General features: G+C 39.4%; 1 protein-coding gene across 2 annotated transcripts in view; it reads right to left on the bottom strand.

The window, feature by feature from the left end:
• Positions 1-6,638: 6,638 nt before the first annotated feature.
• Positions 6,639-23,721, bottom strand: part of AP1G1 (adaptor related protein complex 1 subunit gamma 1) — an 81,462-nt gene continuing 64,379 nt past the window's right edge. For both annotated transcript variants that reach the window (XM_024735588.1, XM_024735589.1), the window contains 10 exons: positions 23,000-23,122; positions 22,739-22,828; positions 21,777-21,904; positions 20,527-20,631; positions 19,502-19,643; positions 19,183-19,309; positions 14,983-15,090; positions 14,702-14,862; positions 11,956-12,054; positions 6,639-11,089 (listed from right to left, as the gene is read on the bottom strand). In XM_024735588.1, coding sequence (XP_024591356.1) covers positions 10,988-11,089; positions 11,956-12,054; positions 14,702-14,862; positions 14,983-15,090; positions 19,183-19,309; positions 19,502-19,643; positions 20,527-20,631; positions 21,777-21,904; positions 22,739-22,828; positions 23,000-23,122 — 1,185 coding nt within the window. In that variant the 3' untranslated portion in view covers positions 6,639-10,987. The remainder of the gene's footprint in view (positions 11,090-11,955; positions 12,055-14,701; positions 14,863-14,982; positions 15,091-19,182; positions 19,310-19,501; positions 19,644-20,526; positions 20,632-21,776; positions 21,905-22,738; positions 22,829-22,999; positions 23,123-23,721) is intronic.

The following is a 23,721-nucleotide window of genomic DNA, read 5'->3' as shown; positions in this document are numbered from 1 at the left end:
ATTATTGAAAAAACACGTCTCACAGAATCCACTGACTAGATTAATTATAACTTCATTTCTTCTACAGACTGAGTAAAAAAGAAAAGAAAAAAAAACCTCTCCAAATTTCCAAACATCTGGAAATTTCTGCTTCAAGGATACTCCTAATAATCTTAAAGAGTATTAAAAATCTCATACTTATATTCCAACTACAGTTATAAAGGACTATATTCTAAATAGCAATTTGCTGTGGAGAATAGGGAACCCTCTTGCACTGTTGGTGAGAACGTAAATTGATACAGCCAGTATGGAGGTTCCTTAAAAAACTAAAAATAGAACTACCATACGACCCAGCAATCCCATTACTGGGCATATACCCTGAGAAAACCATAATTCAAAAAGAGTCATGTACCAAAATGTTCACTGCAGCTCTACTTACAATAGCCAGGACATGGAAGCAACCTAAGTGTCCATCAACAGATGAATGAATAAAGAAGATGTGGCACATATATACAATGGAATATTACTCAGCCATAAAAAGGAACAAACCTGAGTTATTTGTAGTGAGGTGGATGGACCTAGAGACTGTCATACAGAGTGAAGTAAGTCAGAAAGAGAAAAACAAATACCATATGCTAACACATATATATGGAATCTAAAAAAAAAAAAAAAGAAAATGGTCAGAAGAACCTAGGGGCAAGACGGGAATAAAGATGCAGACCTACTAGAGAATGGACTTGAGGATACGGGGAGGGGAAAGGGTAAGCTGGGACAAAGTGAGAGAGTGGCACAGACATATATACACTACCAAACGTAAAATAGCTAGCTAGTGGGAAGCAACTGCATAGCACAGGGAGATCAGCTCGGTGTTTTGTGACCACCTAGAGGGGTGGGATAGGGAGGGTGGGAGGGAGATGCAAGAGGGAGGAGATATGGGGACATATGTATAACTGATTCACTTTGTTATAAAGCAGAAACTGACACACCATTGTAAAGCAATTATACTCTAATAAAGATGTTTAAATAAATAAATAAATAGCAATTTGCTAAATAAATCTGGGGGCAGATTTTGAATCAAATTTTCCAGTAGGCCATATGGTGGACCTAGATCTAATCTGGCTAAAGTTACACCAGTTTAGCTATATTAGCCTTTTTATGACGATCTATACTCTTTGACAATAATGATGTTCACGATTTGGTATTAAGTATAGAAGAGTTACAGAAAAGAAAAGAATGGTAAGCCTTTTTAAAAGGGTTTTCAGAAAAGAACATGTAGGAAACTATGGCTTTCTTCCCGATTCTGAAAGTCTTCTACTTACATATTCCTTTCCAGTTTCACCTGACACAAAATTCAACCACTCAGCTACTGAAGGGAACTTCTGTCTGTAGAACACACCGCACCTATTCTTCATAGTCGATCCCATTCATTTGCAAGGATGCAAAGGTCCAAGACACTGTTAGCCTCCCACATCACCAGCTCAGCACTATAATCAAGATTAATTTCTGGACTCTTTCTAATGGTCCCCAGATTGGAACCCCACGGAACCAGGGGTAGGTTGGACCACTTCCTGGAAGTGCAGGAAGGTCGAACCCTTCAAAAAAGATCCTCATTTCTCAATTCCTTCCCTCCCACAACTCACTCTCTCTTCACCAAAAAATAGTTGTAAAAATAGCCAAGGCTGTTTACCTTCTAGGCCAGAGGGCATTACCTATCTCTCAGACCTGCCCTTTCCTGATAAGCCAGGCCAGCAGAACTTTATTAAGTTCATTCACAATTTACATTTTTGTGACCTTACAGTTTTAAGTAAATATCCAAAAGCCTTTGAGTAATTATATTTAATTAAAATATAATTTTAATATAAATTATATTTAATATAATGTAATTATATTTAATATAAAACATGATTAAAGTAAATATGTATAAGGTCTATGCAGAAGTAGAGATAAACTATGAAAAGTTATTTCTTTAGTTGCTGCATTAAGACTGGGAGGTAGCAGCAGAAAAAAAGTTTTATATTTTAGAGTTCTAATTTATGTTGTTTCGTGGATTCACCAGATGCTTCAAATCTATTATTTTTTTCCAATGTTGTTGTTTCTTTGTGATGCCCTACGTATAATCTTAGTAGCGAGTATACAGTCGCACCCTCAATCCCAAAGAACAACTATTACTTAATGAATTTTTAAACATTATGTATTTTCATTGTTTTGCAAAGTAGTTTTGAAACACGTCAAATCTAAATTTTCTTTTCTCTTTTCCTTTTCTCTGGCAAGTTTTAAAGCCTGCTGATTCCTCTTCTAGAACTTTAGAAGGAATTCCACTCCATCTCCAGGACACCTAGTTTACATATCTGACCTACAGAAAAATTTCTCTCCAACTATTTCGAAGGCTAGTAGAAAACTCCATCCAGTGTGTCTCCCACAACCCCTCCTTTTAACCACCTTCACTGTCCCCTTCCCACCCTACATTCCTGTGCATTTTAACTTCTTGTCATCACCTTCAAGACTCCACTCCCCCCCTTGCCTGCATCTGCCTTCACTTCCTCCTACTCCCCCCCAATTCCTGCCAAAAGCCCCGTTAGCTGCCTGTTGCATAACTGCTCCCCCGTCACCGTCTCTCTGGATTGTCAGCCCCACTCCCGCCAGCAGGAATGCCCCTTTTTGTCCAACCCCTCCTCCCTTCTGCAGCACGCCCAGCGATTCCCCGAGATTAAGCTCCTCCGGGGATTCTCCCTCCAGGCCCGCGCTCCGGAGCGAGAAGCGGGTCTTAACTTCGGTGGTAAGCTCCGAGGGCAGAGGCGGCCCACTCCAGCCGGCGCAGTCCCAGCACACCGCAGCGCCCGGCCAATCACCGCCGCCATCCTCCCGCTGGGGTGATGTCTTCAGGTGTCCGGGGAGAAAGCCCTGCGTACTATCAGCTCCGCTGTCGGGCCAGGAGCCGCCGGCCTTGGGGCCCCGTGCGCAACCGGGGGAGGCAGAGGCTGGCCCCGGGGTCCCAAAGGAGCCGAGTGGCGGCGGCGACCGGGTGGACGCCGGCCCCAAGGCGTGGGCCTGCGAGGCGGGTGGCACGCGGCCAGGGATGGGCAGCGGTGGGGACGGATCGTCCTGGGCGCTGCGAGCCGCAAGCCGCTGGGCGGGCTGCCGGGGACCTCGCGGGCGGAGCCCGGCGCCACCGCAGGGCTGGGCCTCCGTTGTCGGCCGCCCTCGGTTTGGAGGACTGAGGTACAGGGAGGATTATTTGCTGCTGTCCCCGCCTCCGAAGTACGGGCTGGACAAGGAAGGGGGGGTGGAGGGCTGCACCTGTCAGTAGTGACGCGAGGACGCTGCCCTCCGCCAAGGGTGCCTCTTGTAACTGACCTTTCCCAGACCTTCCCTCTGTACTTCAAAACCGGATGCCTATATTCAATATCCTATGATAAAACATAATAGAAAAGAATATGAAAAAATAATGTATATATATTTATAGCTGAATCACTATGTTGTACAGCAGACATTAACACAATATTGTAAAACAACTATGCTTCAATTTAAAAAAAAAACTGGACCGTCACCCTCACGTACAAAACCATTGAACGAGTTGTTGAGAATACTCACCTTAGCAAGGCCCTTTCTCTTCCTTATTAGAGATGCTCACGGCCTTCTTCAGCAAATTCGACCCCACCTCACGTACAAAATGTCATCTCACCTCCCAGCCACATTTTAATTTCTCCTCATTTAGTAAAATTATCAGAATATTGTTCTCTGCTTCAAGCAGTAATGTGGTCTGGTCTGAAAGCCATTTTATTATTTGCAATTCTAGTTCAGAAAATTTTTATTATTTTCTTTTAGTTCCTGCAGTGATAGTTTTGTGACTGGTCAGTGGGCCAAATCAGACAGCCAGATTCCAAATTTCAGCTCTACCTCTTATTATTAGATCTATACCCTTGTGCTATTTTATCTAAGCCTTTGGTTCTTAGCTGTGAAATAGAAATTAGTCTGTATAGTAGTTATTATGAAGATTTTGCAAATGCATACAAAGTGCTTGACACATAGTAGTGATTCATAAGTGTCACTATTATTCTGAATTTCCAAATTTAAGAGACACTCAATTCCTTAGAGTCCTCTTGTTAATTCTGCTCTAAATTGTCTTAGGAAACCTTCTAGACCTCTGGATTTTTAGGTCTCCCCCTGCTACACAGGTGTTGAATCTTCAGGCAACTTCTAAGGAATTAGAAAAAAACAATTTCTTGTGCTTTGAATAATTGGTATCACCTATTAACCATTGCTTCAGCTTGCCTAGTACAGACCAACTATATGTTAAGAATATTTTAATTGTAGGTTTAGAACGAGAGTTTGACATCTGTCAGTGCAGTCTGTTCCCCTCTTCTATGTATGCGTTTATAGATATTTTAAATTCCAAGACAAAATTTGACTCTTGCAAAGATTCTGACTCTGTACAAATTATTTCTTCTGTGAAAGTTTGGTCACTACCTTCTCCCCTCTCATGAGTTACTTTGTATATACCAAAATTCCAATCTCCAGTCATCTTCATTTCTTTGTCTCATTTTAGTGAATTTAAAATGATGTCTCTGTGAGTCTGGTGTAAAGTGAAAAAAACTCTTTAAGTTGTCTACCTCCTGGGTTTTCTTTCTACCCTGAAATTACTTTCAAGAAAGCTACTCAAAGTAGTTGGATTCCCATTTCAGTGCTTATTGGGTAACTTCTTCCAGCAAGAACACTGGTATGTAAGGGGTAAGCACCAATATGGAGACAGAAGTGGAGTTGACCAAGGGCAGACAGGCAGAGAAAAGAATGAAAATGTGGTTCAGAATTAAGTGCTTCTAAAAGCCTGTTTCTTGAGGTACTACACATTACATTTTCCAGATCTCATGAGCAGAAGCTCTTTATTAGTTTATCATCTGAAGGGGAAGGATCCTGTCACATGACCAGCATTTGAGTTCATGCTGGGGAAGAGCAGTGGTAGATGATTTTTATTTTTTTTTGTAATTAATGGGACAGTGGGCTAAAGCATCAATTCAGAATACAAGCATATGCTAAAAGTTATGTATTTACTACTTCTTCAACAACAATAGTACCTCTTTCAAAAAGAGAAAAAAGCTAGGAGCCCAGGTGTTGCAGGGGATAATTTATGACGCAGCTCTCTTTAAAGGTCTCCATGGTTTAAGACCCAATTCAGTTAAGTGGTGACAACCAGTTGATTCTGAGTTTTCTTTTCAGATCATGTATTGCCATTAACATTTTATACTGTTTCAAAGGTCACATATTCATGTTCTCCCCCAGTTCAAGGCAGTGTGCATTACGTATGCCTAGGGTTATGTAACTACAATTTCTAGAAATGGTAAACAGCTCAGACTAACCCTAAAAATAAATTCCTCTGGGATTTTTTGTGCAAATATCCATCTGCCCTCACTGCAGGTTCATCATTACAAAAATCAGTTTGAATCAAGCCAAGAGACAGAGAAGTCATTAGACTCCCTCCTTTCTGTATCCTTCCTGTAAGTGCATACCTCTCTTTCCACCTGAAAGGGGTTGGGGAGGGACACACACACACACACTTTATCCCAGGAGCTCTTCCTAATCTTCACTACAAAATGGAAAGAAGGTCTGGAGAAGGAGAGTTCACGTCTGTAAGATTTTGGTAGAGGAGACATAAGAGCTTACTACATTTGCTTCTTTATAGCTAGTTCCCACTCCTTTGATGATCACAAGTCATCTTTAGGCCTAAATCCTTTGTTATTTCTACCACAGATTGAGCAGATTTAGATATTCCTTATTTTAGTTTCAAATAAACAGGCTGTATTTACCTGGCTTCCAGGTTCGAAGGATTTTTTTTCCTTGAACACTTTTGTATTGTTGAATATGGGGACAACTGAACTAGGGAAGGAAATAGCACGAAAAATACTTTAAAAAGTGATAAAAATTGGGCTTCCCTGGTGGCGCAGCGGTTGAGAGTCCGCCTGCCGATGCGGGGGACACGGGTTCGTGCCCCGGTCCAGGAAGATCCCACATGCCGCGGAGCGGCTGGGCCCACGAGCCATGGCTGCTGAGCCTGCGCGTCCGGAGCCTGTGCTCCGCAACGGGAGAGGCCACAACAGTGAGAAGCCCGCGTACCCCAAAATAAAAAAGTGATAAAAATTAATTTGGTCCTTCTGGATGGAAGTTCAAATCTGAACACTATTCGCTGTATTAAGTAAATGTCTAGAGTCTATTACTGGCCAGTGTTTTCTACTGCAGCGTTTATATTTTCCTCTCGTTACATGGAGATGAAGGTGTCCAGTAAATTTAATATTAGAAACAAAGATGAATTTTAACTAAGCCACATGTAAGATTACAGAAATGTCACTTATCAAACAGCACCAAAGGGCACTTCTGCATAAATTAGATAATTGCCAAGGCCTACTTCCTTCTACTTCTCAGGGGACGAACTATCACACTCTCCCTCTTTTCAATAAGGGACTATCAGGGATCATCTGAGTAGTAGAACACATAAGCTCCCAACTTTCAACCACTCTCACTTCTATGGAAGAGTTCATATAAAATAGATCATGAAACAGAATTCATTTGGCTGGTCAAGCCTTCCTCTTCTTAAGACACAGATAAACTTGAACAAATCACAAATAGACGCTTTAAACTAAAAGCTCATGACCACCTCTAACACACAATTCATCTTGACATGATTTATTTGCCTTGTTTGAGAATTCACCCATGTAGAGAATACCAGCATGGAAACAATCACTAGTTAAAATTTCCAATTGCACTTTTCACTGTCTGTAACTTCAAGTTTTTAAAAATTTGTTCAAGTTCCTCTTTTGGTGAGATTTCTGTGTAAAAGGAACATTAACAGGCAAGTTTAGCTCAAAGCTCTGGAATAAGAACTCATCAAAGGCTTCTCTAATCCACTTGTAAGAAGTGAGGAAGCAAAATTTAAATCATTGAGTATTGACTTTTTATTAGTCACTGTTCATAATTTGTTTCAACCAAAAGACAATACACACAGCAGAATTCTAATGCATCCCATGTAAATGTTTACATCCATTTTATTCCTCTCGCCTCTAAGACTTATCATTTAATTTAAAATTTTTTTTACATCTCAAAAATATGTCTGCAATAATTAGAACTTCATTAGCCGTCCCGCTTGGAAACAGCCTTTTAATATCTTTACAGTAAAGAAGATGTGATGGGGCTTAATGAAAATGTAACTTACAACATTATGAAAGAAAAGGGACTATACAGGGACACAGTGGGAGTTCACAAAGGAAAGAGTTCAGAAGCTCTTTCCCATGAAGCCCCCAAAGAGAAAACAAAAACAAAACACACAAAGCGCAACAGCAGGTTCCAAAAACAAAAACAAAAACAAAACTCCAATGTTCCATGTTGAAGTCAGAATCAGCCTCGTGGAAGTTCAAGAAGCAACTGTGCATGCTGCTTCAGCCTTTTCTTCTGTTTGAATGTTCCAGGTCCTGGAACCCTGTAGATGGGACCCACTCACTGCTATTGCTTGAAAAAGAGTTATTCACTTCCAGTTCTACAAGCAGGCCCACCCTCCTGAGCCAGAGCTGGTCAAAGCTTTTTAAACTGCAGGACTTTCTGAGCACGTCTCTTTTCAGTGATCCTCCCCATTACCAAACTCCTGAGTGCACAGACGTGTACCACCTCTCCACCAACCACAAAGCTCGTGAGTATCCACTTTTTGCTCTCTAGCTCACTCTCTGTTTAGGACAATGTGGGTAATACACATTCACTAGAAAAAAACATACGCATTCAAACTTTCCTCCCCCTAGTTCTCATAGCCCAAATATTTTCCAACGCAGAAGATAATGAAGTTGAACCTTGAAAACAGTATCCCCTAATTTCCAACCTCTCAGAACAACATAAAAATGGAAAGCATGTTATATAGTAGACGGAAATACTCAAACCGTTAGTGCTAGACAGTTTTCTTATATAAATGGGACAAAAAAGGGGTACGAAGCACATCTTTAATCTACAAGAGGGAAGGAATCCCCTCCCAAATGTTACAGTGAGGAATGTTTCTTTAAATTAGAAAGACCTTATAATGAACAGATAATCACTATACAAAGCATGAAACATTCCATGGCTGTCCAAATTACCTCGAGGTAACAGCACCGGAGCATAGTGGGAGAAGCTTCTTCTCGGGTAGAGCACCCTTCCTACAGTTTTCTGAGATTACTTAGATGAATTCTCCTTTAGGATTACTGTGGGGGTGGGGAGGGAGTACAGAATAAAAACTACTCTGGAAGAGGGGAAATAATGAGGTAAAAGTGCATGTGAAATTGTCCAAGTAAGTGTGTTCAGGCTCACTGCTTATCACCCTGGAGTCATGAAAACAGCCATGGAAATCACCCTTTCCTCACAATGGCTCTGAAGTTGTAAATCTAAACAATTTTGCTCCCCCATGAATGGTTATACTAGGGAAAGAAATAACTGAAATGTGCAAATATTCATAGAAATTAAGAGATTTCTCCTTTAGCAGCACGGCCAAATGAGAGGAGAACGAATTCTGATCCTAGAAACTAAGGCACACTGAAGCTTTCAAAGATCCAATCATTTGAAACAGTCTTCACAACCATCAGTATCCTAGGCAGTTAGTTACCTGGCTGCTAGTCCTTCAATACGGTGCTCAGGTTCACTCTCTGGAATCATTTCATATTCTACACAGCACCCTTTGTGTTAAGGCCATGATTTTTACTCTGTCTAGACAAAGCTATGGATGATCACATAACTCTACCTCAAAACTACATTCACCCAAGGAGATACTTTGTTCTGAGAGTAGACCCTTTCCAGCCCCATTAGCTAGCACTGTCTCATAGCATGATCTTCAGCAGATTTCTGAGATTCAAATCAGTTCAACTAAAGAAACTTGAGCTGGTTAACTATAAACGTGAGAGAGAAAATAAAGCCTCAACCACAAGAGGAATGTTAGACAAATTCTATTCAAGAAATCCACCAATATTATGTTAATCCTATCACGTTTCACAGCATTAAGTATCCATCGAATGAAATCAGTCTGCAAAGAAACCTTTAAAGACTATTTTTCATCACACAGGCAGAGCAGTTGTTTGAAACACACACTAGACCACACTTACTTTACTGAAAACTACGCACAAGGTAATATCCTGTTCTTGACTCAGTCAACCATTTACCCAGTAGAATAAGTTTTAGCAAATCTTGCTCTTAAATACTAAAATAAGACCAGAAAGTTCCCCCTTTGGAGCCTTTAGTTCAACTCCAGTTTGTCAAATGTTAGGAATAATCTAGCATCTGATACAGAGCTAGATTTGACAAGACACTGAAGATTTTAAGTAAAGGCTTGGTGAAATGGAGGGGGAAGAAATGGATATCTGTATCCAGTTTTAAGACCAAAGCCAAAGTGGTCCTTATACTGTACTCAATGCAGTAATGATTGCAAATGTTTTAAGAGCAAGGTGGGCCTGACTTTTCCTTTTCTTTAGTACATCAGACATGGCACCTGTGCACCTGAACATACACAGTACATTCAACACGTGCCACAGGAGAGTCACCTTACCTCATGCCAGCAACTCAGTGTTAAGGTTTGATAACATGAGGGTCCTTTCTAAAAGCACTCGGCACTCTCACTAGTTTAAAAAGCTCCAGATCTCAAGTCTTTGATGCAGATACTCATAAGATTGGCCTCTCTTGAAAGACCAACTTCTCGCACTCAGGAAAGGATATTCCTACCCTATGGTGTCTATAAGACTTCCTCTGACATAGGGGGCAAGGAAGCTACAAGGCTTCATTCCAACACCATAAAGTACGATATAGGAAAGATTTCTTTAACTGCGTGGTCTTTATTTCAGTGCCAGTGTTACAGATACAACACAAATGTTCCAGTTAGAAGAAGGAATTCAAACGGAATGCCAAGGTCCAAGCCAGGCTCAGGAAATAAAAAGGGAGATTTTGAGTAATGGAGAAGATGACTCCAATATGCTCTAGAGTGAATCAGATACTCACTCTTCCTGTGGGCAAAGGTGCTTTTTGTTAAGGAGTCTGTACTTTAAAAGTGGCAAACTCCTCTTACCACCCATTTACCATAGTTCAGGCAAGTCATGGGTTTGGGAGAAACTTTAAAATTTGTAGTGGGAATAGGGGCATTAATAACTATTAATATACCTTTTGTAAGTTGTCCACTTTGCACTTTAAGGGGAATCAATTTTGAAAATCATGGAGAGTACTCATGACTACAGCTAAAGAATGCAGAGAAAGGGGGGCTGGAAGAGCCTTTGAAGTTTCTATTACAAATAGAGCACCATATCCTTCATGCCAAATCTAAACAAAAGCTCTTTTTAACTGCATCTGTCCAGTGTTTACAAATAACCTTTCAAGGTCTGACCAGTTCTTGGTAACAAACATACATACATGTGTGTGTCTGTGTGTATACAGCAATGCACAGAAAAGGCTACCAGGAGCCTAATGCCTCTTTCAAACATTGGGGGAACCAGTAGAAAAAGGCAGGGCTCCCTGATGTCCACCGTTACATTTCCGTTCTCAATGCCAGATGTAAAAAGCGCCTGAAGATGGTAACCCAGCTAGTGAGGAGTAAATACCCCACCTCGCCCAGTCCACAGAGAAACACAGTAAAAGGAAGGGGCAACTCTGCTGCAGAGACAGAGTGAGTGTCTTCTTGCCATGAATTCCAGTCCTCTCCTCCAGACCAGCTGCTTATTTCCTCAGGGGCTCAGGGAATGTTGATTCTGGCTGTAAATGTAGGAGGGGTGGAGAAGTGCAGAAAAAGGAGAGGAGGAGGAAGAGTGCAAAGTAGCCTCCAGAAGCAGCCGGCCTCAACAGTGGAGGAGAAGAGATTAGTCTTTAACAACGCTTCAAGGTCAGCAATAACTTTAGGAAAATCCTCCTCAACAGTTCTCTTCAGCTCCTCATGCCCATGGTACAGTTGGGGGGGACTTGCAGCGATCATAATCTCCTTCCCAGAGTTCCTTTGATTGAGTGGGATAAGAATGAGAATGGTGCTGGACCCTCATTGCCAGGACTGAGGGGGAAAGTTGTTCACCTCTGCTAGATCTTGCATTGCTGAGCCCTTGTGATTATATGTGAGCTTGATCCGCATTCGCAGCTGTTGCTGTCAGAAGAAAAGGGAATAAAAAATTACACACTGAAATAAAATCTTTAGAATCTGCACAGTCTACAAATAGACTTTTAATCTTAGAAAACACACATTATTTTAAAGCAGAACTCTTAAAAATGAAACACAGGCAAAAAACAACAACAAAAACCACCTAATACTCTAGCTATTAGCCAACATCATGCAGTCAAGTAGAGAAAATGCATCTCCAGAACTCACTGTTGGCTTCAATCCTAGAACCACATTAACAGGACAGAACCACTCAGGAGCATTTTCACAGAAACATTTGCTAAGTGCTTTTCTCAAAGATTCAACCCTTGTATCCAATTTTCTAGAAAAATGAGGTAAACATACTCATCTTATGCTCTACATTCAGATATACTGGTTGCTTTGTCCCCCTCCCCATGCAAAAACCTAGACTTTTAAGCCTCTAAATAGAGGACTCTTTAAATGTGCATTTTAAAGATTTTTTTTTTTTGATGTGGACCATTTTTAAAGTCTTTATTGAATTTGTTACAATATTGCTTCTGTTTTACGTTTTGGTTTTTTGGCCATGAGGCATGTGTGATCTTAGCTCCCCGACCAGGGATCACACCCGCACTCCCTGCACTGGAAGGTGAAGTCTTAACCACTGGACCGTGGGGAAGTCCTCTAAGTGTGCATTTTAATGAGATGCCACTAAACCATTTTGTGTGTCTGGGCTTCACTCATTATCTACAAAAGAACAAGGAGGTTAGACCAGACATTTTAAAAGATTTCTTTTCTGCTGTGAGTCAGAAAAAGCTTTGAGAAACAAAGCAAATTTTATTTCAGGGAATATGCTTACACCTTGCTCAGATAATGTCTTCAAATGTGCTACTCACCTTCTGTGGGTTCAGAACTTTAATGACTTGTGTGATGGTCCCCGTATTAAATGCTGGGACGATGCTGCTGCTAGGAGACAGAAGCTGCAGCTGGAATGTCTGGGGGGAACAAAGGGCACTCTTCAGAAAAATACACTTAACACTATGTCAGAGATGTCAACAAATACAGTCAGACACGCAGATGATGGTTCAATTACCAGATTTACCTACTACTAAATTCTATTTGTTTTTCAGATATCAGCAATTCACAGCATGTGGGCTATCACTTCATGGCATTTATAAAACGCCATTGTTTCTAGCAATGAGCTACTCTTTCCTTCCTGGTAGAAGCAACTTTAGCCTACCACTTTTCAAAAAGTAACCAATTCTTGTTCTGGCAACCTCACTTAATAGTAACTGATCAACTATGTAACTAAAAAAACAAAACAAAACAAACAACAGCAACAAAAAAAATGGGTCCCTGCGGTTAAAAAAAAACTAGAAAGAAATGAAAAGCTTTCTAAAAATAGTAAACCAGCACACTAGTCACCAACTACATGCCTTCAAACTTTTGTGTATTTGGACAGTTGGGATCAGAGACTTGAACCTTTGTTTTCTAAAGCCTATATAATCTGGAATGTGTCAAGGGTTACTCCTACAGGACAGAGGTAAAGGAAAAGCTAAAAAAAGCCAGTTTGTTAATACGTATGTGGAACACATCAGGATCTCTACATTGGGGGCACAAAGCCCTAACAGAAAAATTATGTGCAGAACTAACCCATACAGCAAAAGACCTGGAAAAGCCAAACACCATAATTTATTGAGTGCTGGTGGATTTTGTTTTGTTTGTTTACAGGGAAGAGAGATAAAAGTGCTGTGAGCAAGACAGGTAAGTCATAGTTAGCACTATATAGTATGTATGCAGCTATTTTACAGACTAGGGTTACAAAAATTTTCCTGAAAGTTTAGTCTCCTAAAATATTAGAGAGAGAGGAGAATTAGAGAGAGAGAAAGAGAAAGAAGAGAAGAGGGGGAGAGAGAAAGAAAGGGATGGAGGGAGAGAAAAGAGAGAAGGGCAAAGGGGAGAGAAAGAGAGGGAGGGAAGGAAGAAAGGAGGGAAGGAGGTTCGTGGGTCTAGGTCTTCTCTAAGGCCAAAAATTATAAGAGCAGAAATTTAATCTCAATGCACAGGTTTATTACTTTGGGACTTATTCATAAGTCTACTGTCAAGATAAATTATGTAAGCTAAAATTCATTTATTTACATTTATTTCATTAAATGTTAGATGGCATCAACTGTAATTCACACCATTATTTTATATACCACTGAGAAAGAAAATAGGCTGCCAATGATACTATGACAAGGGTATCAATTTTAAAATGTACCTCAATTTCAGAAATAACAAAACGTAAAAATAGTATTAGTAGAATCTAAGAAATACAACGTTTTGAAGTTCAAGATACATCATGATATGCAAATAGGCATTGTGTAGTACAACACCAAGAAGAAGGCCATACTTTAAAGCAGAGACAGTATGTTGCTAGAACCGCAGCGTAAAATAGTAAGTATAAAACTCTAAGTTGTAGCAACTAACATTTACTGAGCACCGAACATACGAAAAGTGCTTAAAACAGTACCTGGCACATAAAACTCATTTATTCCTCAAAGGAACCCTATGAATTAGATATCACGATGACACACCCCCTTTGCAAATGAAGAAACTGAGGCATAGAGATTAAGTAACCTGCTTAATGTCATACAACTAGTATTGAAACCACTAACTACTGCTTGTAAAACATCTACATTATTCTGACTCCTAAAAATCCAAGTAAAGAAGGTTGCAAAGTCAGCAGTAACCACAAGTAAAAGGTCTTCAATTTCCAAAATTGTGTTGTCTGAATGTCATACTTCACATGTCACTGAAAAGATCAGATTAGCCTAATCTATCCCAGGGGTTGGTAAAATATGGTCCATGGGCCAAGAATGAACTGACACCTCTTTCTGTAAGTGTTTTATTGGAACAGAGCCACCATCTTTATATATCGCCCATGACAGTTTTGGCACTATGACAGCATATAGCCTAAAATACTCACTATCTCGTCTTTTACAGAAAAATTTTGCCCACTCCTCATTCTACATTTTCCTTTTTCAAAACTTTTCATTATTCAATGATGAACATAAACACTCTTTAAACTAAGATTTGGTATAAACAAAACTTCAATTTACAAAAACAAGCAGTCATTGCATCAATAGTAAACTAGATGTTAATGAAGGAGGAATGTTTCTCTCACATTATCAAGAGGCAAAAACTTTTAATTCTGATCCAGTGACTAGAAGAGAATATCAAATACATGAAGTCTCTCATCTCAATTGAACTTTAATTCCACATTACAATTTGTGCTTTTTAGGTCTTTACCACTGTACTACTGAATCCCAACCTATCCTCAGTGCCCTGAGCATTAATGAATCACCTTGTAGAATTCTGCTCTGTCGCTATTAGGCTGCCCTTCCTTTATCCATTGTAGACAATACTAACTGTAAGAATATTTTTGACTAAGCAGAAAGTATTCATTAAAAATAACATGCTTAGTTAAAAAAAAAAAAACATGCTTTAATGAACCATAATAGTTAATTACTGTTAGTTTGAGTTAAATCTGCAAATTTAGTTTGATCTCTGAACATTAAAATATATCCCTTACCAAATACATAAAAAATAATCAGCCAATTTTTAATTCAAGGAAAAAGGCCAAGAAGACAATTATAGTACCTTTGGTACTGCAGCCTGGAAAACAAAGTCCGTCATGTCCAGCTCTGTGCTGTTGGAGGCCTGTATCGTTATCACTGTGACACTGGGGTTGGTGTTTGACCGTTCAAAGGTGAATTCTATCTTCAAGCCATTCTTACTGTATGCTGTGATGGAGGGGATGCCTGGGAAAGCACAGGGAGATCAGTCTAATTGTAGTCAGCCTAATGCTTCCAAAATTATTACTTCCTTTCTTCAACAACTATCTCTCATTGCTCTAATGATGATAACACCAGTGATCGTACCTGTAGCAATGTCATTGAAGAGAGGTTGTGATGAAAGCCCATCCAACAAGAAGGGGGGCTGGGATATCTGTGGGACTGAGGCAGGGGCGGGAGCAGCAGCTGGAGCACCTAAATGAAACATCCCAAAGTTAGGTCAATCTTAGCCAGAATGACAAATCTCACCAAGAAAATATGGAAGAAAATTATCATGATCTCAAATTAAGGGAAGGATGCCTTAAACAAGATGCAAAAATCATAAACCATAAAAATAACAAAAAATCCAAATACTTTAAAATGAATAACTTCTGTTCATTAAAAAAAACCCATAAAAAAATAGACCAGGGGCTTCCTCGTGGCGCAGTGGTTGAGAGTCCGCCTGCTAATGCAGGGGACGCGGGTTCGAGCCCTGGTCTGGGAAGATCCCACATGCCGCGGAGCAACTAGGCCCGTGAGCCACAACTACTGAGCCTGCGCGTCTGGAGCCTGTGGTCCGCAACAAGAGAGGCCGTGACAGTGAGAGGCCTGCGCATGGCGATGAAGAATGGCCCCCGCTCTCCGCAACTGGAGAAAGCCCTCACACAGAAACGAAGACCCAACACAGCCATAAATAAGTAAATAAATAAATTAAAAAAAAAAAAAATAGACCAAAGGCAGAAGAAAATGTATGCTACAAAATAACAAATGGATGATTACCTAGAACTATATCTTTTACAAATCAATAAGGAAAAAAGTTAACCTAATTTAAAAGTGGTAAGAGAAATGAACAAGCATTTCACAAGAGAAAGAATGCTTTGATTAATTCTTGCATATTTACACAGGGAGACATGTTACAAAAAGTGTGCATAGCAAGATAATTTCTAACAATGAAATTCTGGAAATAAAATGTCCATCATCAAAATAATGGGTAAGTAAATTGCGGTACACTGACAAAATAAAATACTATACATATACAGCAGTAAAAATGTGAATGCACTAGAAATGCACTTAGCATGGATTATTCACAAATACAATGTTTAGCAAAAAAAAGCAAGGTATAAAAGTACTCATGCAGTTGGATACCAGTTCTAAAAAGGCAAAAAATGAAAAAAAAAAAAAAAAAAGGCAAAAAATGGCAAAACAATACTACACGCTGTATCATTCTAGAAATACACATGAATGGTAAACACCAAAGCTAACACTAGTTTAGAATAGATAGTAGTTACCTCTGGGACCAAGAGGGAAGGAGATAAGGGGGCAGTACACAGGGAATGTCAACCCTCTTAGTGACATTTTATTTTACAAGCTAAGGAGATCAAGGCATTTATTAATTTTAACACACACACACACCCTGGGAGAGGTGGTGTGGAGTGGGGGAAAGAAATCATCAGATTATCATACTTATTTGATCCTTCCAAATAAGAACAAGTTAAGGAGGGCCAGGGATAGAACGTGATCATGAACTAACAGAAATCAAGATTCTAAGAAGAGGCATAAGAAAATTCAGCAAAAGAAAGAGAATGCATTTTATGCTTAAATAGATTTCAAACTACTTATAAAATTAACTGAAATTACACCATTTAAAAAATTCACAAAATGAAATAAAGGCTGAATTAGCTTAAAAAAAATAATGCCCAAGTACACTCGAAAAAAAATCGCATACTAAAAATTAGCAAGGAAGGTAGAAATACATAGGGCTAAGCAAAGCACAAGGAGCTAAAACAAATGTGGACACTACAGGATGTGCAGTCAAGCAGATTACCAATGAAGAATATAAACAAATATTCATATAGTTATCCTAGTTTTTATAAATCTAATCTAGTAATTTTCCCACAATTTCCATTTTCAAAACAATTTTAGAAACGTGTTCCCATGGAAAATCACAGGCTACCCAAGACACACAGGCAACATATGAGTCCCTAAGTCCTCCAAATTTTAGCTGTTTTCCTCCTGCAATGGTACAATACGTAGTTTTGAGAAACAACAGAAACTCACTGATCCAGTTCGTCTAAAAGCTCATACTAAATTTATTTCCTACTTTCTACTGATTTAAATTACTGTGCATTGCGATATGACTGTAATGATGGCTTACAGAATCTAGAACTCAAAATTTTTTTACTTAAAAATTTAAAAAATGGGAAAACGTGTTTAAACTCATTATGAATAAGGAAAGTAAAATCTAGACTTTTTAACATTTTATCATTTTACTTTTTCATTTAAGACTAGAAAAACAAGAAAGTCAGAACAAAAACAAAACATTAAGACCCCATGATAAATGAGTTAAAGGATACAAAAGGAATGTACGAAAAGGAAATTCATGTATAATGCACATATGGATAAATATAAAACATTCCCTTGAATGAAAAAATAAAAATTAACAAAATGATAGCATCAATCTTTCAACTGTTAGGGCTTTTTAAAAAAGATGATAATATTTATGACTATACAGTGAAACTCATGGCCATATACATTGAGGAAACGATAAATAACATTTACCAAGTGCCTACTATGTGTCATGCATGTACTAAGTCACTGTTCCTCACAATACCCTATGACGTTAAGTATTTATCCTTCTTACTTTAAACAGATTCAGACAGATTAAGCCTAACTTAACTTAGCCTAAGAATGTAAACCCAAAATAAATTTGGACAAATTTATGTAATAACGGTATGTTGAGGCATCAGTTATGATAAGAAAAATCTGGAAACAAACAAAACGCCAATAGTAAAGAACTGAATAAATAATGGTTCACACTTAATGAAATATTAGACAACCATTTAAAATTATAATTGGTAAGATTATGTACTAACATGGAAAGGCTATTATGTTAATAAATAAAGCATATCATCTATACACTACGGTTTGTTTTGGCCATGCCGCACAGCTTGCAGGATCCTAGTTCCCTGACCAGGGTCTGAACCCAGGCCCTAAGCAGTGAAAGCACATAGTCCTAACCACTGGACTGCCAGGGAATTCCCCATACACTATGTTTTAAACATGGGATTGTTTTTGTTTTTCCATATATCTAGGATAGCTTTGGCATCTCAAGATTTGAAAATGACTATTTGTAAATGGCTCTAAGTACATGACAAGTAACATTTTTAAATTCTGTTAAGACAAATATAAACCATAAGCTCTGGGAGGCTGCTACGTTAGGAAAAAATTCATTTAGCTTATGATAGCCAGTCTAGATGAGCATTCAACAACTTTTATCCTATGGCTGTTTTCTACATAAGGTCATGTATGCTGTAACTCTCCATTATACTTTTAAAGAAGTCACTTAAGATAGAAATTATATGCTACAGTGATACTCTTGGACTCTTTTTTTTTTTTAGTTTATTTATTTTTGGCTGTGTTGAGTCTTCATTGCTGCACGCAGGCTTTCTCTAGTTGCGGTGAGCGGGGGCTACTCTTTGTTGCGGTGCACAGGCTTCTCATTGAGGTGGCTCCTCTTGTTGTGGAGCATGGTCTCTAGGCATGTGAGCTTTTGTAGTTGTGGCACACAGGTTCAGTAGTTGTAGCTCGCGGGCTCTAGAGCGCAGGCTCAGTAGTTGTGGCACGGGCTTAGTTGCTCTGCAGCATGTGGGATCTTCCCGGACAAGGGCTCGAACCCATGTCCCCTGCATTGGCAGGCGGATTCTTAACCACTGTGCCACCAGGGAAGCCCTCTTGGACTCTCTTGAACTCTTGTGTTCACAATATCTCTGAACACATTAATTACAAATGTCTACTACATATAAATAAAGATAAGAAAAGATATTCCCAAATGAAAAGTTATATTTGAATATTATAACCATGGATGACTTTCTCCTTCCATTGCTTTAATACCAAGGAGAGAGACGGAGAGAGAGAGGGAAGGAGGAAAACAGTTGACATCTCTCCACTCTCTACGAACAGCCACAGTTCTTGGAAACTAACCATGAGTAGAAAGAAACCTAGAAAAAGTAATGTATTTCTTGGGATGTATTTCTTTTCTAACCTGAGACAGTCCTTTCTATCTTAAAATGCTATGAGTAATTTACTCTCCAAAAAATTAAAAATTAGACTTTAAGGAATCCCTATTAATTATCTCCAGAGTATTAGTATGGCAACATATCCCAGATGTTGTGAAGACTCTTGCTTTTCACTTAGCCTCTCCCATCTTCAACTGTTTCATGTGCTAGATAGAAAGGCTATGTTCAGTACAGTTTTTCCCTAAGGCCCTTATCCCTAACAAAGCATGAAATAACTCTAGTCTGGCCTCACCTGTAAGGTTGATGTCTCCCAGCAAATCAAGAAGTTCTCCACCAGCAGAAGCTGGTTTGCTTGTAGGTGCAGTTGGAATAACGGGTGTTATGTCATTTCCTCCCAACAAATCCAATAAATCATTGGCCTAAACAAGGAAATAAAGTCTTATTCATTAGTCATTGCCTTATCTGTATCTGATGCAAAGCCCTTTCAACACTTAAAAATAAGGAAGAGAACCATCAATCAATCCAGGAACACTGAAAGGTATCAGCTAAGAGATAGGTTCTAAGGAACTATAAGATCATGAAGATCCCCAGATAAGCAAGGGAAAAGCTACCTGGCTGGTGGGCTGTGGCCCAGAGGGTGGTGGCTTGGTCTCTAGAGGAGCTGGTTCTGTCTCTCCATTTGTCTGCACAATCTCAGTAGGGCCATTTGTGGTTACTTTTTCCATGACAGGCATTCTCTCAAGCAGAGCAGACCTGAAAGAATCTGAAGTGGTTAAATTCTAGGCAGTTAACCTAGCTTCCCTACCCAAAACAATCACTGTAACTATATTGGAGGCAAACATGTAGAGACATCTCCCCTCCCCACATCCCAACACAGACACTAAAATAGAAGCTGGATTACAAGAATACATGACCTAAATTCCTGGCTGGATTAAGGGCAGGCAAGAAACAATGAATGGACAAACTGTCCCTCTAAATCCCGAGACACTGGGAATTCTCAGTAATAGAGAAATTGGAATGAAAGAACAGCAAATAAGTACGTATTAGAAGTTTCCAATTAAGAAGATACTGGGGCTTCCCTGGTGGCGCAGTGGTTGAGAGCCTGCCTGCCGATGCAGGGGACACGGGTTCGTGCCCCGGTCCAGGAAGATCCCATATGCCACAGAGCGGCTGGGCCTGTGAGCCATGGCCGCTGAGCCTGCGCGTCCGGAGCCTGTGCTCCGCAACGGGAGAGGCCACAGCAGTGAGAGGCCCGCGTACCGCAAAATAAAAAAGAAGATACTGCATAACGGAAGACACTGCACACCAAAATGTTAATAGTAATGATATCTGAATGCGATTCTCTTGAGAAAAAAACAACTCCCACTTCTTCACCAAATAAAATGGAAAATGAAGCAAACTTTCTCTACCAAAAGAAAGGTGGGAAGGGGACTAAAGGAACATAGTTCACTTATTTCTTTAGAGGCTAGGCAGAATAGAAGATGGACAAAACACAAGGGGCCAAGCAGTTAGAACTAAACAGAGTTGTGAAGTCCAGCTAATAAAGCACGAGGGATGAATCTCCTTTACGGGTTTATCGTGACAATTTGTTTGAGACGCTAAGAGGCACATGCATTGTTTACTTTCTTTTACTTACCTCATATGGTCATATTTCTTAAAAAGTGCATTATATTCTACTGCCCTCTGCTGGAGCTCCACATCAATGCTGCTTCCATAGATGGAAACCACTTTCTTAATTCGGCTTTGGGATAAAATGACAAACAAATTCAAATACCCAAAAGAAAGTTCATAAACAAGCAGAGAGAATAATGTTTGAAACAGAGGGTTCTGGTTAAAATTTTGAAATGCTCTTTTCTTAATGTACATAACTTTTCAAAAACAAAACACTTTTCCTTTATGTTCATTCATCTGACATATAGCTCAAGACGATCATACTTATTACCATCATACTTATTCTAGTTGTAATACTAGATTTTGTCTGTTAAATATCTCATACCCTAAAATTTGCTAGACAAAAGTACCGATTATTAATTTGCTACAAAAGAATAAATTTATAGTGTTCACTCTCTTCTTTAATAACTTTAAAATAAGCTTTTATCAACAAATGGGTCATGGCATCAGACTTCTTTCAACAAAAGGTCATTACCTGACACCAAATTCTTCTACTTCACAATTTAAATAGTAAAAAATACCATTCTTCACAAGGCTTAACATTAAAAATTAAAGCAGAGGGCTTCCCTGGTGGCGCAGTGGTTGAGAGTCCGCCTGCCGAGGCAGGGGAAACAGGTTCATGCCCTGATCCAGGAAGATCCCACATGCTGTGGAGCGGCTGGGCCCGTGAGCCATGGCCGCTGAGCCTGCGCGTCCGGAGCCTGTGCTCCGCAACGGGAGAGGCCACAACAGTGAGAGGCCCGCGTACCACAAAAAAAAAAAAAAAAAAAAAAAAAAATTAAAGCAGAAGGTCTAAGAGAACTAAGTTTAAATATGCTTGGCTCGGAGACTGACCCAAGAATTGACTTTTCGTCAAAATAGTAAAAAAAAAAAAAAAAAAAAAAAAAAAAAAAAAGCAAAATTTTAAAGAGTTAAACACCAAAACCTTCACAATTTTCTTCCTATTCAGACATCTCAAAATATTATAATAAACCAGAACCCTTATATGGGAAAATAACTTCGCTACTTTAAAAGAGAAAACAGGCATGGGGGATGACAGGGAGCAAAGTATAGATAAAATAAGGATTAACCATGAAATGATGATTGTTATTGAGGAATAAAGGTATATGCAATTGATTTTACTATTCTACTTTTGCTTTTGCTTGAAATTTTCCATAATAAAGTTTTTAAAAATTACAAAACAACATGTTCACCCTACTTTTTCTCCATACTCACTTTACAGTACAGGTGAATCGAGTAGAAAGCTTCATAATGGCAGTGAGGGCATAACCTCGTGTCACTGAGGTGGACATATTAGAGATTAGGACACTTTCTAAAATATCCAACACTTCATCCTCTGTTACCTGTGCAGAAAAAAAAAAAGACAATGTAAGATGAATTTTAACTGTAAATATCGACATCTGATATTAAGTCACAGGATGTCACTAGAAAGACAATCCTGCCATCATCATTACCAAAGCTTCTAACATAATCTGTGCTTTGTCAGGGTAACTGTACAACCTAACCCACCAACCAGAAGCATGTAGGAGGAGGTAAAAAGGATGGAAAATACCCATTGGGGGCTGAGAGGCATTTTATGACTTTCAAAGGCAGAAGGAGAGGAAGAAAGGGAAAAGATACATAGAGTTAAAGTGTTGTTGCCACAACTTCTCTGAAATCCAGTCCTTTAATGAGCAAATGGAAACATGGATACACTCTCATTTCTTATCAGCCAGAGGGTAAGAGAAACAATGTAAGTCAGTCTGATGGGATGGAGGGTAGGTCCTAAACGCAGTTTTAATATCTCACAATGGCCCAGTAAGTTCCAACTCAAAAATCAGCAGGTTTTCCAATGTAATTCTGGAATTGCTTCTTTAAAAGGTTTTCAAGGGGGCTTCCCTGGTGGCGCAGTGGTTGAGAGTCCGCCTGCCGATGCAGGGGACGTGGGTTCGTGCCCCGGTCCGGGAAGATCCCACATGCCGCGGAGCGGCTGGACCCGTGAGCCATGGCCGCTGAGCCTGCGCGTCCGGAGCCTGTGCTCCGCAACGGGAGAGGCCACAACAGTGAGAGGCCCGCGTACCGCAAAAAAAAAAAAAAAAAAGGTTTTCAAGGAATCAATCTCAACTGATTAAACACTACTCTCTTAAAACCAAAAACATTGTTTTTCCCCCTCCTTAACCAAGAGTGACAAAGGGTACCTGAATAGGCTCTTCCTCTTCACATTGGCCAGACACAAGAAGATCTCCATATTCACCTATACACCAGGCAGCTACTTGCACCAAAGGTTGCTGTCAAAAGAAAGTCACCGTTTGTCAAAGATTTCAGTCCTTTAAAGGATTAATACAAATCACAGGTCATCTCATCATAAAGGTCAAAACTGAGGCACCTCTAGAGTGACAGTAGTAAGAGCATATCAGGAAAATAAAGGGCAATTTCCCCCCAAAAGTGAAAGTACTTACCTGAGAATAATCACCAAGAATTGCTTTGTACAAGCGCTGGACAGTATAGGCATGCATCTCCACACTATTGGTTATTAACTGGATCAAGTTGGGAACTGCATCATCACGAACATAGCTTCCTGCCTAAAAGGAAATGCGGACAGTTACCCCTAGAAACACACAGTAATAATAAGAAATGTTAGCTAGTATTGTTGCTGTTCAAAGGAGACTACTACAAAACACCCTCAAAGATAAAGTCGTTTCCAATTCTCATGTTCATAAGCAGTTCAAACTTCAAAGTCTTTTTTTTTTACTGGAGTAGAGTTGATTTACAATGTTGTGTTACTTTCAGGTGTACGGCAAAGTGAATCAGTTATACATACACATATATCCACTCTTTTTTTAGATTCTTTTCCCATACAGGCCATTTCAGAGTATTGAGTGCAGTTCCCTATGCTCTACAGTAGGTTCTTATTAGTTACCTATTTTATATATAGTAGTGTGTATATGTCAATCCCCATCTCCCAATTTATCCCTCCCCCCTTAAAGTCTTATTTAAATGAATATTCTAAAGTTTTAAGATTTTATAAAAAATAAAAACTTCTCTTTGTCCAAAGTAAAAAAAAAAAAAAGTTTAAAATTTAAGAAGCCTTCTCTACTCAAAACAGGTAAGGTCTACGATTACAAAAATTTAAGAAATACATTCACTGGGAACTTAATTACAACAACCTCTCCCTTCCCAC

Source organism: Neophocaena asiaeorientalis, unplaced genomic scaffold, assembly GCF_003031525.2.
Source record: "Neophocaena asiaeorientalis asiaeorientalis breed wild unplaced genomic scaffold, Neophocaena_asiaeorientalis_V1.1 scaffold40, whole genome shotgun sequence".
NCBI classification, from domain to species: domain Eukaryota; kingdom Metazoa; phylum Chordata; class Mammalia; order Artiodactyla; family Phocoenidae; genus Neophocaena; species Neophocaena asiaeorientalis.
The sequence above is the reverse complement of the archived record's forward strand: the minus strand, read 5'-3'. Positions and strand labels throughout refer to the sequence as shown.